Source organism: Labrus mixtus, chromosome 2 (genome assembly GCF_963584025.1).
Source record: "Labrus mixtus chromosome 2, fLabMix1.1, whole genome shotgun sequence".
Lineage (NCBI taxonomy): Eukaryota > Metazoa > Chordata > Actinopteri > Labriformes > Labridae > Labrus > Labrus mixtus.
In genome coordinates this window covers 3,658,743-3,672,140 of record NC_083613.1, presented here as the reverse complement: position 1 = coordinate 3,672,140, position 13,398 = coordinate 3,658,743, and the positions used below count along the sequence as shown (strand labels likewise).

At 40.2% G+C, this 13,398-nt stretch overlaps 1 protein-coding gene across 3 annotated transcripts in view; it reads right to left on the bottom strand.

Moving 5' to 3' along the window:
- si:dkey-237i9.1 (SEC14-like protein 1) overlaps window positions 1-13,398 on the bottom strand; it is a 34,703-nt gene that overhangs the window by 4,400 nt on the left and 16,905 nt on the right. For 2 of the 3 annotated variants that reach the window (XM_061047446.1, XM_061047449.1), the window contains 14 exons: window positions 9,363-9,512; window positions 9,086-9,217; window positions 7,149-7,277; window positions 6,336-6,609; window positions 6,057-6,166; window positions 5,567-5,756; window positions 4,459-4,547; window positions 4,110-4,180; window positions 2,858-3,029; window positions 2,072-2,206; window positions 1,798-1,932; window positions 1,028-1,279; window positions 680-858; window positions 213-239 (listed from right to left, as the gene is read on the bottom strand). In XM_061047446.1, the coding sequence (XP_060903429.1) occupies window positions 213-239; window positions 680-858; window positions 1,028-1,279; window positions 1,798-1,932; window positions 2,072-2,206; window positions 2,858-3,029; window positions 4,110-4,180; window positions 4,459-4,547; window positions 5,567-5,756; window positions 6,057-6,166; window positions 6,336-6,609; window positions 7,149-7,277; window positions 9,086-9,217; window positions 9,363-9,512 (2,045 nt within the window). The remainder of the gene's footprint in view (window positions 1-212; window positions 240-679; window positions 859-1,027; window positions 1,280-1,797; window positions 1,933-2,071; window positions 2,207-2,857; window positions 3,030-4,109; window positions 4,181-4,458; window positions 4,548-5,566; window positions 5,757-6,056; window positions 6,167-6,335; window positions 6,610-7,148; window positions 7,278-9,085; window positions 9,218-9,362; window positions 9,513-13,398) is intronic. The other variant, XM_061047447.1, reaches the window with a different exon arrangement.

The window sequence follows — 13,398 nt, the reverse complement described above, 5'->3', positions numbered from 1 at the left end:
TGTACAGTTAGACAGCAGGCTCAGTGCAATCATTCTTTCCTCATGGTGATCAGAACAACATCTTCCTGTTAGCCAACTCTAAGCCATAAGCAAGAACAGATGCAGAAACATCTCTTCCCTGCACTAGAAGCATGACTGCCATAGAGGGTGCTGTTGCAGAAAATGAAAATGAGCTAGTGCTAACAAAAAGGGGCAAAAACTGAGCCACTTACAAACTCTGCACATCATAGCAAGCCGTTCTTCACAGGAAGAAGACAGAGCAGGAGGAGGAGATAGAGGGGATCGTGAGCAATAGAACAGGAGCCGATTGGACAGAAAAGCTGAATTACAGAGGTCTTTAAAGGAGGGTGGCATCCTTATTAGAATATCTCTAAACAACTAAACAACTCATGATGCACTCAAGGCTTTAAATAAGGTAATTTAGCGACATAACAGACATAAATTATCTAAATACCAAGTGTCATACATGGTGCTACGATCTAGGCCAAAGAGTGGCCAAACTGAGAGAAAGCAGGAGTGAAAAATGAGCAGTCATGTAGGAGTAATGTTTCAAATTAAATCTGTCCAAACATCATGGTAACATGACATCAAAACAGCAAAATATGAACACATACAAAAGGTCATATGTAAAATCAATACAATGTATGTTTTCTTTTTATGTCCTTGATGAGTTACTGACCTGAAGTCCTCAGAGCCCAACACCTCGGTGTAGTACATGACTTTGCACTTGTGCGAGGAGACCTGCAGGGTGGCCAGCACGTCGTCCACTCGCGGCAGGTTGGTGGCTGAGCAGGCTGGCATGTTGTGGAATTTCCACTGAAGAATGTAGAAACCTGGCCACCTGGTGATGTGGGAGCCCTGAGGAGAGGACAGATTCACCAGACCAACATCAATTATTCAACCAATAAATCATATCAATCATAGCATTGCCCCTTCCAGCATATTTCAACAGTGACATATAATAGGCATTCCTGTCTCATAATCAAAAAGCATTTCTTAACTGTGAATTCAAGGTCAAGAACCTCACCTGCACGCTCTCGCCCTCCTTGCAGGTGAGCGGAGACTCCACCATGCTGTAATCCTGTCCCAGTGTCCAGGACTTGTCGATGAGCTGCACGTTGTTGCCTCCCGGGGATGTGATGCCGTGGGTTCCCGTGGGGTCTTTGCGTGGAAGCTGAGGAGCCCGCTTAGAGTGGTAGATGTTGAAAACCACATCGCCTTTGCACATGTCAAAGTCCCAGGTGATGACTGAGGAGGCGTCAATGATCTCAATCAGAAGCTGGTTGTGGAGGAGAGGAGGAAGTAGAGATGTGAGAAGATGTGAATTTACACTGGACTCAAAAGTACTGACAAACATTTCATCATCATTTTAAAATCTTTATCTTTACACTTGGGACAACTTCTTACATTACTCAATATTTCAGCGACGGCCGTGAGAGAAAAACCTGACCGTCTGTTTTAGAGCTCATTAAAATGAAATCAAAACCATTCCAGAGGGGTGATTATGCATAATGATGATGCATCTCCCTGTGGTAGAAATGATGCAACGGGATTAACTGCATGTCACTGCGCACAGATTCTGCTCATAGCCACGACACATTTGTTCCGCATCAGAATTCAAAAGGAGCACACAGAGGTGATCTACTACATGCCTCCACTAGATGGCAGAACATGAAATAAAACTTTCCTCACAGACCAACATGCAGCTCTCTGTTGTCGGGCCCTAGATATTCATTTAAAACACCACAAGCAATACAGCTTTTCTCCTCACTTTGCGGGCTCTAAATCAAGTCTCACCTCATGCGGAGCTCCCTTGAAGACGCTCGCACTCTGATAGATGGTCTCAGTCCACAGGCGAACATCTTCATTCTCAAGCTCCTCGGCTGTGCGATACATCGACTTAGGAACCAGGCCTCCTTCTGGTACCTCACACTGCAAAAAGAAATCATGCACATGAACGCAAAGGAAACAAACGAGCATGTATAGAATGACGACAGTAAAAGAAAACCTTCAAGTGTATTCATAACCTCAAGAGATTATGTAAGAGTTTAAGTCTTCATTAGACACTTACCATGCACTCTCCTCCGAGGAAGTCAGGGATGATCTCCTTGTCTATATAATCCACCAGCCCTCCAGGGCCCTGATAGTCGTTGCCTGCATAGATGAGGAACTTCTTGCGTGTGTTTTCATCAATGAACGGACTCACCTAGAGGCAGACATTGATATGGTCATGGTCACACAAATTCATTGTATCTTAACTCTGCAGCAGCAAAACTGTGTGTGTGTGTGTGTGTGTGTGTGCTGTTATGTTGAAAAAACAAAGCAGAATGTGTGTTTTATGTTTAATTAAATCCAGTTAAAAGTATGTAAAGCTTTCATTTGTCAACAGAGACATTGAAGTGACAGTAGTTGGTAGAATCAGGGGAAGCTCAGGTTCAAGTAAAAAAGTAGCTCCACAGGCATCAAACAATTAAAAGGATCTTCTTGCTGTCTGTTTACTTAGCACCTGATACCCTGAGGTGAGGCAGAAAGGGCTAAATATTAAGGTGTTGTATTCTCTGTAATGTAGCGTAGTGTTAATTAATGTTATTGATAAAATTTTCAGCATTGCTACTCAAGCCAATTTTTCTGATGCCCCTGAAAAAAATGTAAATATCGATAATAAAATGTATGACAACACAATGAAAAGATGAGTGAAGTAGGAAATCTTTAGACATGAGCAGCCCTATTTATAAGGTTATAGTACTGTTATGGTGTGCTTCGATACGTTATTGTCTCAAATATTAAAGAGTGGACGGACCAAAGACTTGAAATAGCTTCGACACTATGGCAGATTGCCCTAGCTGCTAGCTCTCACCAGAGTCCATAGGACAGGAAACACTCTGGGAGCTCTCAGGATGAGAAGCCGTCCCAGAGTCTCTGGGTAGTTGGCTTCCACAACCTCGATGATCCTCAGCAGTGCTTTGACTCCAGGTCGCCACAGGTGACGCATGTTCAGCCCCTCCAGATCCACCAGACACGTCCAACAGCTACAGAAGAGACAGAGCGAGGATTAGAGCGTTGATAAAACGCACGCCAGAAACGCATTGCTCACACACAATTGCTCAACAGCCTCACTGCAACCACTTAGCACCTGTCACCCTGAAGTGAGGCTTAAGTTGTGAAGGCATTTCTTGCTAATTCTGGAGCATCCCTCCTCCCTCGCTGCCTCCTTCTACTTCCTCCCTTTTCCCTCTATCTGCCCTGGCTCGAGAGTTATGACGTCACGGCCATTCATAGTTCACATGCCTTCCTGCATGGTTCTTATCCAAGACAGCTCCTCCAGTTTGAGGGCTGACAGATGACAAATACTATCTCTCTCTCTACATATGAATGAGTGCACATAGAGACAAGCCTAGAGGATTTTTTCCTTTGGAATCCCACATGCTAGCTTTAACGATCACAAAATGAAACTTGTTTGTTAAAACAATTGTTCAGCTCTCGCGTTTGTTTTACCACATTTAAATGTCATGCTACCAATTTGCTGATAAAAGCAAGTGAGTTATCATTATGAGATTTTTTAATTAACATTTCCAGATTAAAAGGAAGAATGTGCGACATTTCACTGATAAATACAGCAGAAATCAAGTATATCCTCTCTGAGTCATGACTGTCTAAAACAAGTGAGAAGCGCGAGTCTCGCCAGCTGTATTGTTATCAGAGCCGTGTTTACATCATGTTTACATGAACGGGACGGCCTCGTGTATAAAGCTGTTTTAGTTAAGGACTAGAGAAAAGAATAATAACATAGCCTACTCACTGCTTATTTGGATGTCATGTAAGTGTCTTTAGATCACGGTCATTTCCGTGTCAATTCATATGCAATATGAAGTTATGAGCTAACCAAAGCGTGCTAACCAAAGTGTGCTAACATTAGCGTGCTAACACAACAATGCAGGCCATAGGAAAGTACAATTTTGTCCGCCACTTGTGCTAAACTTCTTCGTGTGAAAGGGTTGGAGGTGTGCCGCTGGCTGATGAGCCAAATTGATGTTGATTATTTCTGCTGATCCACTTAATCTGCAATAGTTCATTTTTCAGCTCTAAAGTGATTAGTACAGAAGGTATACCTGATAGGTCGGCCAAACACCTTGGTGTTCTCTTCACAACGTCTCAGACCCTCCTCGTTGATAGACAGCACCTAAAATGACACAACATGAATTCATTGGTCCAAAGCGATCTTACATTTGAAGCATTTGGCTCTTGCACTAGAGCGGCTTACTTTAAGGGCAACGTTATACACAAGCTGGCTATTTATAAATGTACTGAACTGTATACTTCCTGGTCTTAATGCACTTGTCAGGGCATGCCAGTATAAATAAATTCACAAGACTGTAATCCAACCAACTGCTTGACCTGTAAACATATCACCCTCTCAACATGCAAAGCCTGAAGTGGGCTTCAACTCGTGTTACCCACATGTCTGAGCAGAGACTCCTCTCCGAGAGCCCGGACCAGTCCTTTGGTGTCCATCTGACCCAACCTCAGGATGTACAAAGGACGACCATCTGGGGAAGGAAAACACATATTTACACAATTTATCTCTATTTACATACAATAAGGCTTCATGTTACATGCAAAGATTAGAATAGTTTGTCTTTTTATCCGTGGTGGAAGAGTGAAGTGATTGTGTAACCAGACGATTGCTTTTGAGTTTTTCACCTATTGAAATTCATATGGTGACAAACCTCTTCAGTGACATGGGAACATAAAAAGTCATTTATATTTGATTGATCATGTCAACAGTCATTATGCTCTCGACAAGGAACGAAGAATGTCACTATGTGTGTGAGAGTGTGTGTGTCTGTTTCAGTTGGGTAACCAAGTAGTGCTGACTACTTAGTTTCATATTTTTTTTCAATGGCATGGCTGAAGACTCTGGGTCCTGAATGACACATGGTGTGTGTCTCTGTGTGTAACTTGAGTCTGTAAGAAACTGGAGAGCTGAAATCTTCCACAACTTATGGAGGAGGTCAAGCCAGCTAAAAAAAAAAACAGCCAACACAGAACATAAATGTGTGCTTGGGTGTTGGGCGTGTGCACAGCAGATTTTTTTTTTGCGTTTTGAAATGTTTAATTGTTTAAGAACAGTCATATGTTTTTCCCTTTTTTGTCATCTCCAAATCTAGAAACTAACAATTTGTCATTTTACATTGGAGTTAACAGAAGCTATTGTTTTGCTGGATCACAGCTTACATTTGCAAAACACCAAAGTAACTATGTCTTTAAGGCAGTAGTAGAACAGCACCTCCACTAAAGCGACTTAGCAGAGAGCAAAAGTTTCTTATTGAAAATGAAACTTTGCTTGACAAATCTACAAGCTCTACAAGCTTCTCCCTTGACGATCTGGCACATTTGCATTTATTTACATGGCCACCATTAAATCTCTCCTTGTGGCTGACAGCACAGGAATAACAATGTGTATTGTATCAATGATTCATTTGGACCAAAAGGGTAAAATGGGGCTCAGGTTTAAAAAAATAACAGAATTTCTATATGCGCACACACACACACACACACTGCCTACCTCTGTCATGGTGGTGCCAGCCTCCTGTGTAGAAGTCCTGGAGGACTTGTGGTGAGCTCCATGTCTCTAGCAGGTAGTCCACCTGGTGTTGCTTCCTCCAGGTCAGTGACTGGCAGAGAATCTCCCTCCCTTTTTCCATGTTGAAGTCTCTGGCGCGCAAGAAACGCAGTATGTGCTCGTCCTTCGGGATCTGGAGCGTGTGAGGGGAGAGAATGTTTAGGTGTGCTTTCTTTGTGAACAAATACATTAAACTAGAACATTCTCAATATCTCTAGTAACTGGCTGATTTAAATGAACCATTGTTATCAGTATCTTATAACATGTTAAAGATAGAAAAGAAACTTACTACAGCTAAACCTCTACAGATATCCCTGATACTTATATATATACTTATACTTATAAATATTTATTTTTAGAATTGGAAACAACTTCAATAATTGTATTCCGTTAAAAAGTATTCTTTAAAAAATCCTGAAAAACAGAATCTTACCTTTCCCTTGTGTGTCTCTTGCAACCATTTGCGAAGTCTGATCAGACAGCTTTCCTGCAGGGGGGTCAGGTCGCCTAAGTAACGTTTGATATAGTCTGCATCCAGTTTATCTGCAATCATAAAAACATGAATAATTTGTTTAACATAGTAAAACAGGGAAGATTAATTATGCTTCCCATTAAAACTAAATGATGACAGCTTTCTTTAATTACTGTTCTGCTGTAATACTAACTAGTAGCACCAGAGTTGATACATGTTTAATCATGTGTAGGAACAGACCTTCAGGTGTACCAGCCAGGTTGTCTGTTAGGCTGTCTGTCTGAGGCACACTGCTGTCCTGCTTAGCATCCGGAGAGGTGCTGTCCATGGTGTCGATGGGCAGCGGGATAGAAACAGAGGGTGTGACTGCAAGTTTGGGGAGAAACGTTGGGCTGGTGGAGAGGCTGGTTGGCCTGGGGAGAGGCAGGGGATGGGAGGAGGGAGTCCAGCGCGGCACTTCAGTGATCCCTTCATCCTCCAACTCCTTTAGGTAGAACTCTATGATTTCTTTTCCCTGAGAAACACAGGTAAAATAAACAAAAGTCATTCAAATGGAAAAAGTAGTAAAAGAGGCAGAAATAAACAATACTTATAATACTGAATCACCTCTGGGGATTGATTAAGTAGTTCTGATTCTGATACTGAATGTTCAATAGTAATTAAGCACATGCAGAACAGTTTCAGATCTGATCTTTTTTAACTTTGACAACCGAAGTGTCTGGCAATGGAAATGGAGAGAGAAACCAAAAAGAATATATTAAACATTTCCCACATTTACCAGAAATGAAAGCTGATGACTCACTGAGTCCACAGTGAAATACACCTGTCCACTCAAAGAGATTATATAATCGTATTTATGCAAATCCAGCCCAGCTGAATCATGGTTCACAAACCTGCTCAAACAGACTCATGTCAGTTGGGCATAATAAATACAACACGCATAAGGGAACAGTCCTTCCTTTGTGAACCTGTGATTTTGTGCAAACAATGAAAATACAAAGGCCACCCGTGTGTGTAATTATTAGGTGTACCAACACATACACACACACACACCTTTTTGATACTGCTTGCATACTGCTTCATGGCAATCTTCTCCACCGTGCTCTCGAAGCCAAAGAAAGACTTGATGTCCAGGCTGGCAGTCTGCTCAAAACACGTCCAATCCTCATTTTCTGGGTGGACCTATAACAAAAATCACAAGCATGTACTGTAATTTATACTGGACACACAGGTTACTATGGTTACTAAACACTAAGCTTCACTTGATGGTGACGCACACAGAAAAGCAATTTTCCCACTGTGAGTGGGAGTGTGTCAGTCTGTCTATATAAAACTAGCCAGCTATTGAAATGTGACAGTTTGGAGGTTTAGGGCGGCAAACGAACACACATGTCTCTGATGTGACGTGAAAAGGTTTCAAGAGGTGATGTTCAATTAGAACTAAACTGGAGAAGAACAGAAGAAAAAGTATTTTCCATCTATCTTTCACTTGATGCTATCACTGTTACAGGAACCTTTACAGAAAAATAACTGAAATGTAGTTTTAATTTTATCTCCACCAGATACATTTTATAGGGATGTGCTAAGCCATACCTCAGGATCAGAGTCCAGGTGCATGTTCATGGATTGCTAGCTTACTTCTAATATTAATATATTTATTCTTATTGGTATTTATGCTTGCTTATTTTGTATTTGTCTTTCTTTTTGTGTTGCTGTAACACCCGCCTTTCCCCTCTGAGGATCATTAAAGGATCATGTATTCTTATTTTATAATGAAAGGTTGCTTCTTTCTTTGCAGAACTCAGATGTTTTTTTTGTTTGACTCAGCAAGTTGCAATGTTGCAGCGTTGCTCTTTATATAACCAGCTGCATAGCAAGCATTTCCCTATAGTGTGTGTTTTTTGTTTTTTTTTACTATTTTGACATTCTTCTGTTTTTGTTTTTTTGTCATCGTTTTAGAAAAATACATAGACTTACTCAAACAGCATGTGTTATCTGTCCTCTCTTCTTCGCAGAGAGCATTGCACACTGGGTACCAGCTTCTCCGTTTCAGCACTGATTGTCACTTTTATCAGTTAGAAGAATAACAACAGCGGCTGTCACTACTGTATGTTAATTAGTACTGTAACTCGATGACAGGACATGGGTCTTGGTTATTGTGAAGTTATCTTTGCAGCCAGAACCTGTACTCTGTCAAAGACAAACAGTTTAGAAGAATACTAAGGATAAGGATACTCTTGTTACTTCAATTTAAAGAATTGAGCACGTAATTCCTTGTTTTAAGTTGTTTAAATTGATTTTTGATTCCTAGTATCTTTCATGGCAATACATGTTGATTTTAATGCTTTTTGATATCACTGTGCTGGAAGCTTCATTCCTCTTAAAATCACAAAATATTTCAGCTTTAGTCAGTCCATTAGCCCCATCTAATTGAGCTGTCCATCCCAGTCACTGTTAGGCCAGTATGCTTAACCACGCAGTAAGAGCCTCTATGCAGCCTCAGACCTAATATTAGCACTCTAGTTGGTTAGAGGCTAATACAATGTGCTTGACCTCATTAACTCAAAGCACGACCATTCATGCAGATCTGAAGTTAGAGTTAAGCATGCAGCACACAGAAAAAAAGGAAAGTACGATAGGGAAGGCATGCTGTCTTCAGATCAGTGTTTGAAAAAAAGTAATTCACAGAGAGAGATGGGCTGAAATAGCTAGCTAAATGCTAAGTGCTAGTCTTAACATGGCTTTCTCTGCAGGGAAGCAGGGATTAGAGGAGGAGCAAACATTCACATAGCTGTGCTGGTGGCGGCTTGCCCGTCAGCAATTGAACAACAGCTTTACAGAACGCAAGTGTGTTTGCTTATTTGCCTATCAGAATTAACGTGTGGTTCTTCAAATTCAACAGGTTGTACTACAAATATACACGTTTGTTATTTAGCTGTTTTTGGACAACAGCATGCATTTGACAGCACAGAGCTGTGTTTGTTACTGACCGAATAGCAGCAGGTCTCATGGATGATGACCCTGTTGGAGAAGGTCTCATTGTGGGACTCGATGTGAAGTGTCCTCTCCTTCCGGTTCAGCGTGTTTTTCTGGATGAAATAGACATAATCCACACCAGCAATCTGCAAAACACACACACACACACACACACACACACACACACACACACACCAAACAAGTCATGAAACAAGAGACCACAATTATACTTGTAACTTGACAAACTTTTGTATGAAGCTCACAAAATGTAATAACTTAATTGCAATATACCCTTTTGAGCAGGCGTGGGGCGTCAACGTCCAGGGCACAGCGACGCTCGACCTTTTGGGTGGAACCGTCTTCGCTGGTCTCCTCATTCACCACGTCACTCGCCACAAACATGGGGATGAGGTGACAGGTGGGAAAGCGACGCTCATAGGCCTGAAAGAGTGAGCAATATAGTGATTAACTATACAGTGTTGTTTTGTATTAAGTTGTTGTATATACTGTGTAGCTAAACAGCAAGAAACAACTTATTACAATCTTTTTTTATTCAGAAGAGCATCACAGTTAAGACATTTAACGTACAAGGCACACTTATTTTTGACTGACTGAAAAACACACAGAATTTGAGTCTTAAAGTGTTCACGAGTCTAAAACATTTTTCATTCAATGAATATGAGAAAAGGTTAAAGCTTTAGAAACACCACACAGTAACTCAAGGTCTTGTAGTGCCAGGTTATATTATATTCAAAACAAAAACGTTTTCAACTTTGCATCTTTTCACACGCCTCACTGAAGATGAGCTGCAGCAGAAAATTGTCCCGACTCAAATACTGGCCTTTTTTATTTCCTCAAAACACAATAAGGGCCACTGTGTCTCTAAATGATCCGTTCTCATGTATGCAAAACACTGGCAACCTCAGCACTTATGTAAAGGCCAGCCAGCTGTTACACAACCAGGCCTTTGCCAGCATAACGTGCAGCAGCAGCCATTCCTTCCTTGTCTTTATCGCAAGCAATCAAGGATCTGAACGGTGTGGTAACAAACCTTGCAAGTCAAAACAAGAGACTAGACTGTCTAGTCCACAGTAAAGTGAGTGATGATTGTGATAACATCATTGGTTAGGCCAAAAACTGAGCTGGTCCGAGAAACTTCTGAATGTTTTCTGCATTGAGACAAACAGGATATTTCCTCATTTTGGACGGCTTATGAAACTCCATCCTGAAACTTAACACTGCAGGATGCAAAGCGATGCATTTATGTACCAATGAATGACCAACGAGATGCATAATGATACAAAAAGAGACCAGGAAAGCAAAGAAAGACTTCAAGAAATGAAGTAGTGACTTTTATGATATGCGGAAGTGCAATACTTTTAATTGCAAAACGGCCACTTCACTAACAGGGACTTAGACTGAAATCATACAGTGTGCCTGAAAGACGCGTGCAGGGACAGACTGTGTTTGATCAACTGAGAGAGTAAGTGCTGCTCATAAGACTTTTGGGGTCGGCTGAGTTGTGTCAGCTGAGTCTGGCTAATAAAGGAGCTGTGTTCTACAGAGCATAAGACGATGTCTTTGAGCTTCTGTGAAAAGCATGAGAACAGAAATCACTTAAAGTTCAACAAAGCCTAGAAGAAAGTTGCAGTTGATATTTGAACCCCAGCCATTGATAAAGGTTGTTGAGTTTGCATATAGCAGTTAATGATAATAATTTTTCATTTTTTGGACTATTTCAGACAAAACAGCCTCTTTTCATGCATAGGACAGAGCAGCAATAAGAACATTTTTTAATAGTATGGATAAAGCAAGCCGCTACAATCTGAAAAAGACAACGTTATATGAATTTATTAGCTGAACTGTAGTCATAGGAAGAGTGGCAGCTGAGAGCAAAACAAGCAGAGCTATGAAGAGGCAACCCCGTCCGCAGTTCCTTAAGTATGTTGATGAAACACTGTTTTTGACATAAACTGTCCGGTTTGGTAAAATTACCAGTTTGTATTGCCTGGTTAGTTTATTATGAGTATGAGAAAACATCTGCTGATCATTTGGTTGCTACTAGACATGAAGAACAACACTAACCCTGTGTTCTAGGCTTCTGTCGTTGTTAGGACACAAACCAGCAGCATCATCATTTTATATATTGTGATAAATCTCAATATTGATCAATATGAAATTATCCTATTTTTCATAATTTAACCACCATCCTAACTGAGTTTTTCTAGAAACAAACATACAAGTAGATTCTGACTGATTCGTGTGTTTATCAGCAGTAGAACTTGTTTGTGTGTGAATAGGCAGTCAGTAGGGTTCAGCAGCTCCTGGCATACCACTGCCAGGGCGACTCACTGCCCACTGTCCACTGACTGAATGCTGAGCTCTGTTTTTTTTTTTTTGCCCTGATGCTCTGGAACTCTGGGTGTAGGCTTTGTACTGCCGTCAGCACAACAGCACTGACTGTAAACAGGAGTTTCACCCATTACAAACAACAGTACGTCAACAGCAAACTCGACCACAAATGGCATGGTTGCTCAAAAACACCACCTTTTTTTTTTAACAAACACCTTAATAAGTATACAAAACCATGGGGTTTATTTGATGAGACAGAAAACCACAAAGGAGCCTTGTTCTGCTTCATGAAAAAATAAACAAAACATTTAGTTACCTCTGTCCACTGAAAAAAGGCCAGACTGCTTTCGTGTTACAAAAAACAGGAAACAGGAGAGTCATGATACCAGGAATTTCCTTGAAAAGGCGGATGTAGGGACATGTTTCTAGGCTACAATGTTGTTATTTCATAATATTCAGTAGAATCAGTCTGGTCCCATCTGATCATCTTCCTGTATTTCACATGGTGCTTATAATGACATAAGAATAGAAATTAAGAGCATTTGTTGTCACGTCCCTCTCTGAACAAGTGCTCGGTTTCAGGGAGTGTCTCTCATCCATCAACTCCTTGATCAACCAGAAAAATACCAACGTGTTAAATTAGCCAGACAGTTTCTATTAGGAGTTAGTCAACAAACCTCGGCACTACAGTTCCTCCAGGATAATCAACTAACCTTTAGCAGGATCTAGCCTGTTTGCCTCCTTTGGCACTCCATAAATCACTCCTCCAGTCACAAGTTCAAAAAAAAAAAAATGTTCTGCAGCAGGCCTGACTCACTATGCACAGCTGAATGCAGATGAAATAACACAAACACAGTCAATAATAAGGTCATTTGGCATTCATCCAGGTAATTATCCAAGTCTATATTGACCTAGAGTTTAATGGTAAACAGTGTGGATGTGTGTAACGTTAAACGTTTTCTCAATTATTTATTTTCCTCACGTCATCACTATTGCAAAAAGATATAGGGCTTGAACTTGAAATAAAACCTCTTTTGAATTCTACTCTACTATAGATGATAACATACAATTACCAGATGTGTGCTGAAAATGAAAGCTGCAGCTCTACAGAAATAAGCTGGATGCTCTATTCATTTCACATCATACCAGCCCCTGTTTCCATTCTTTGGGAAGATTCACAAAACCATCTTAAGAAAAAGAAACTTCTTAAGTAATGATTTCAAGTTAAGAAGATTTCATATTCCTGAAAAAAGTTTGTATTTATTTTCTTAACTTTCTTCTTGTGTTTCTTCCTAAGAAAAAAAACATGAAAATAAACAAGATTCTTGAAATCAAAGTTGTTAAATTTCGTCCTAATTTTCTTCTTAACTTTAAGATCACACTACACTTGTCCCAAAATTGCTAGAGTAGAAAGGTAAGCCTCTAAATTCTTACATTTAAACACATTTTAGACAATAGAATCTGTTTTTCAGTTTTACTAAGTTTGTCTTTACATTTATCGTTGATTTTAGTTTGCCACTGTTGTTTTTGGTGTAAACGCCTGAAAATAAGCTAGCACATTTGACAGATGATTTCAATCTAATTTGCCTTTACCCAAAGAAACTAACTAATGTTCAAATATTTTCTACAGCAATAATGTTGACAAACATGCTTATTATAATGTATTGAAATAACATTTCAGTCCTTTAGTCAATGATGTTCCACCGAATGTATAGAAAAAGGCATAGGCCTATTATATATGGATATAAGCCTTCCCTACTGCTTCTGAGAAGTTCATAAGTAAGAAAATAAATACGTTTTTAAGTGTAATTCCTGATTGTTGTCTTTAGAACAGTGTCATTTCTTAAGAACATTCTTTAAAACGTCCTAACTTTTTTCTTAAGAATCTTGCTAAGTTTTATATGCCCCAGGCAGGGATGACTCATCAACCCAAAAAGACACCAGACTTAACTCAACAACAGCAAATACTCATTTG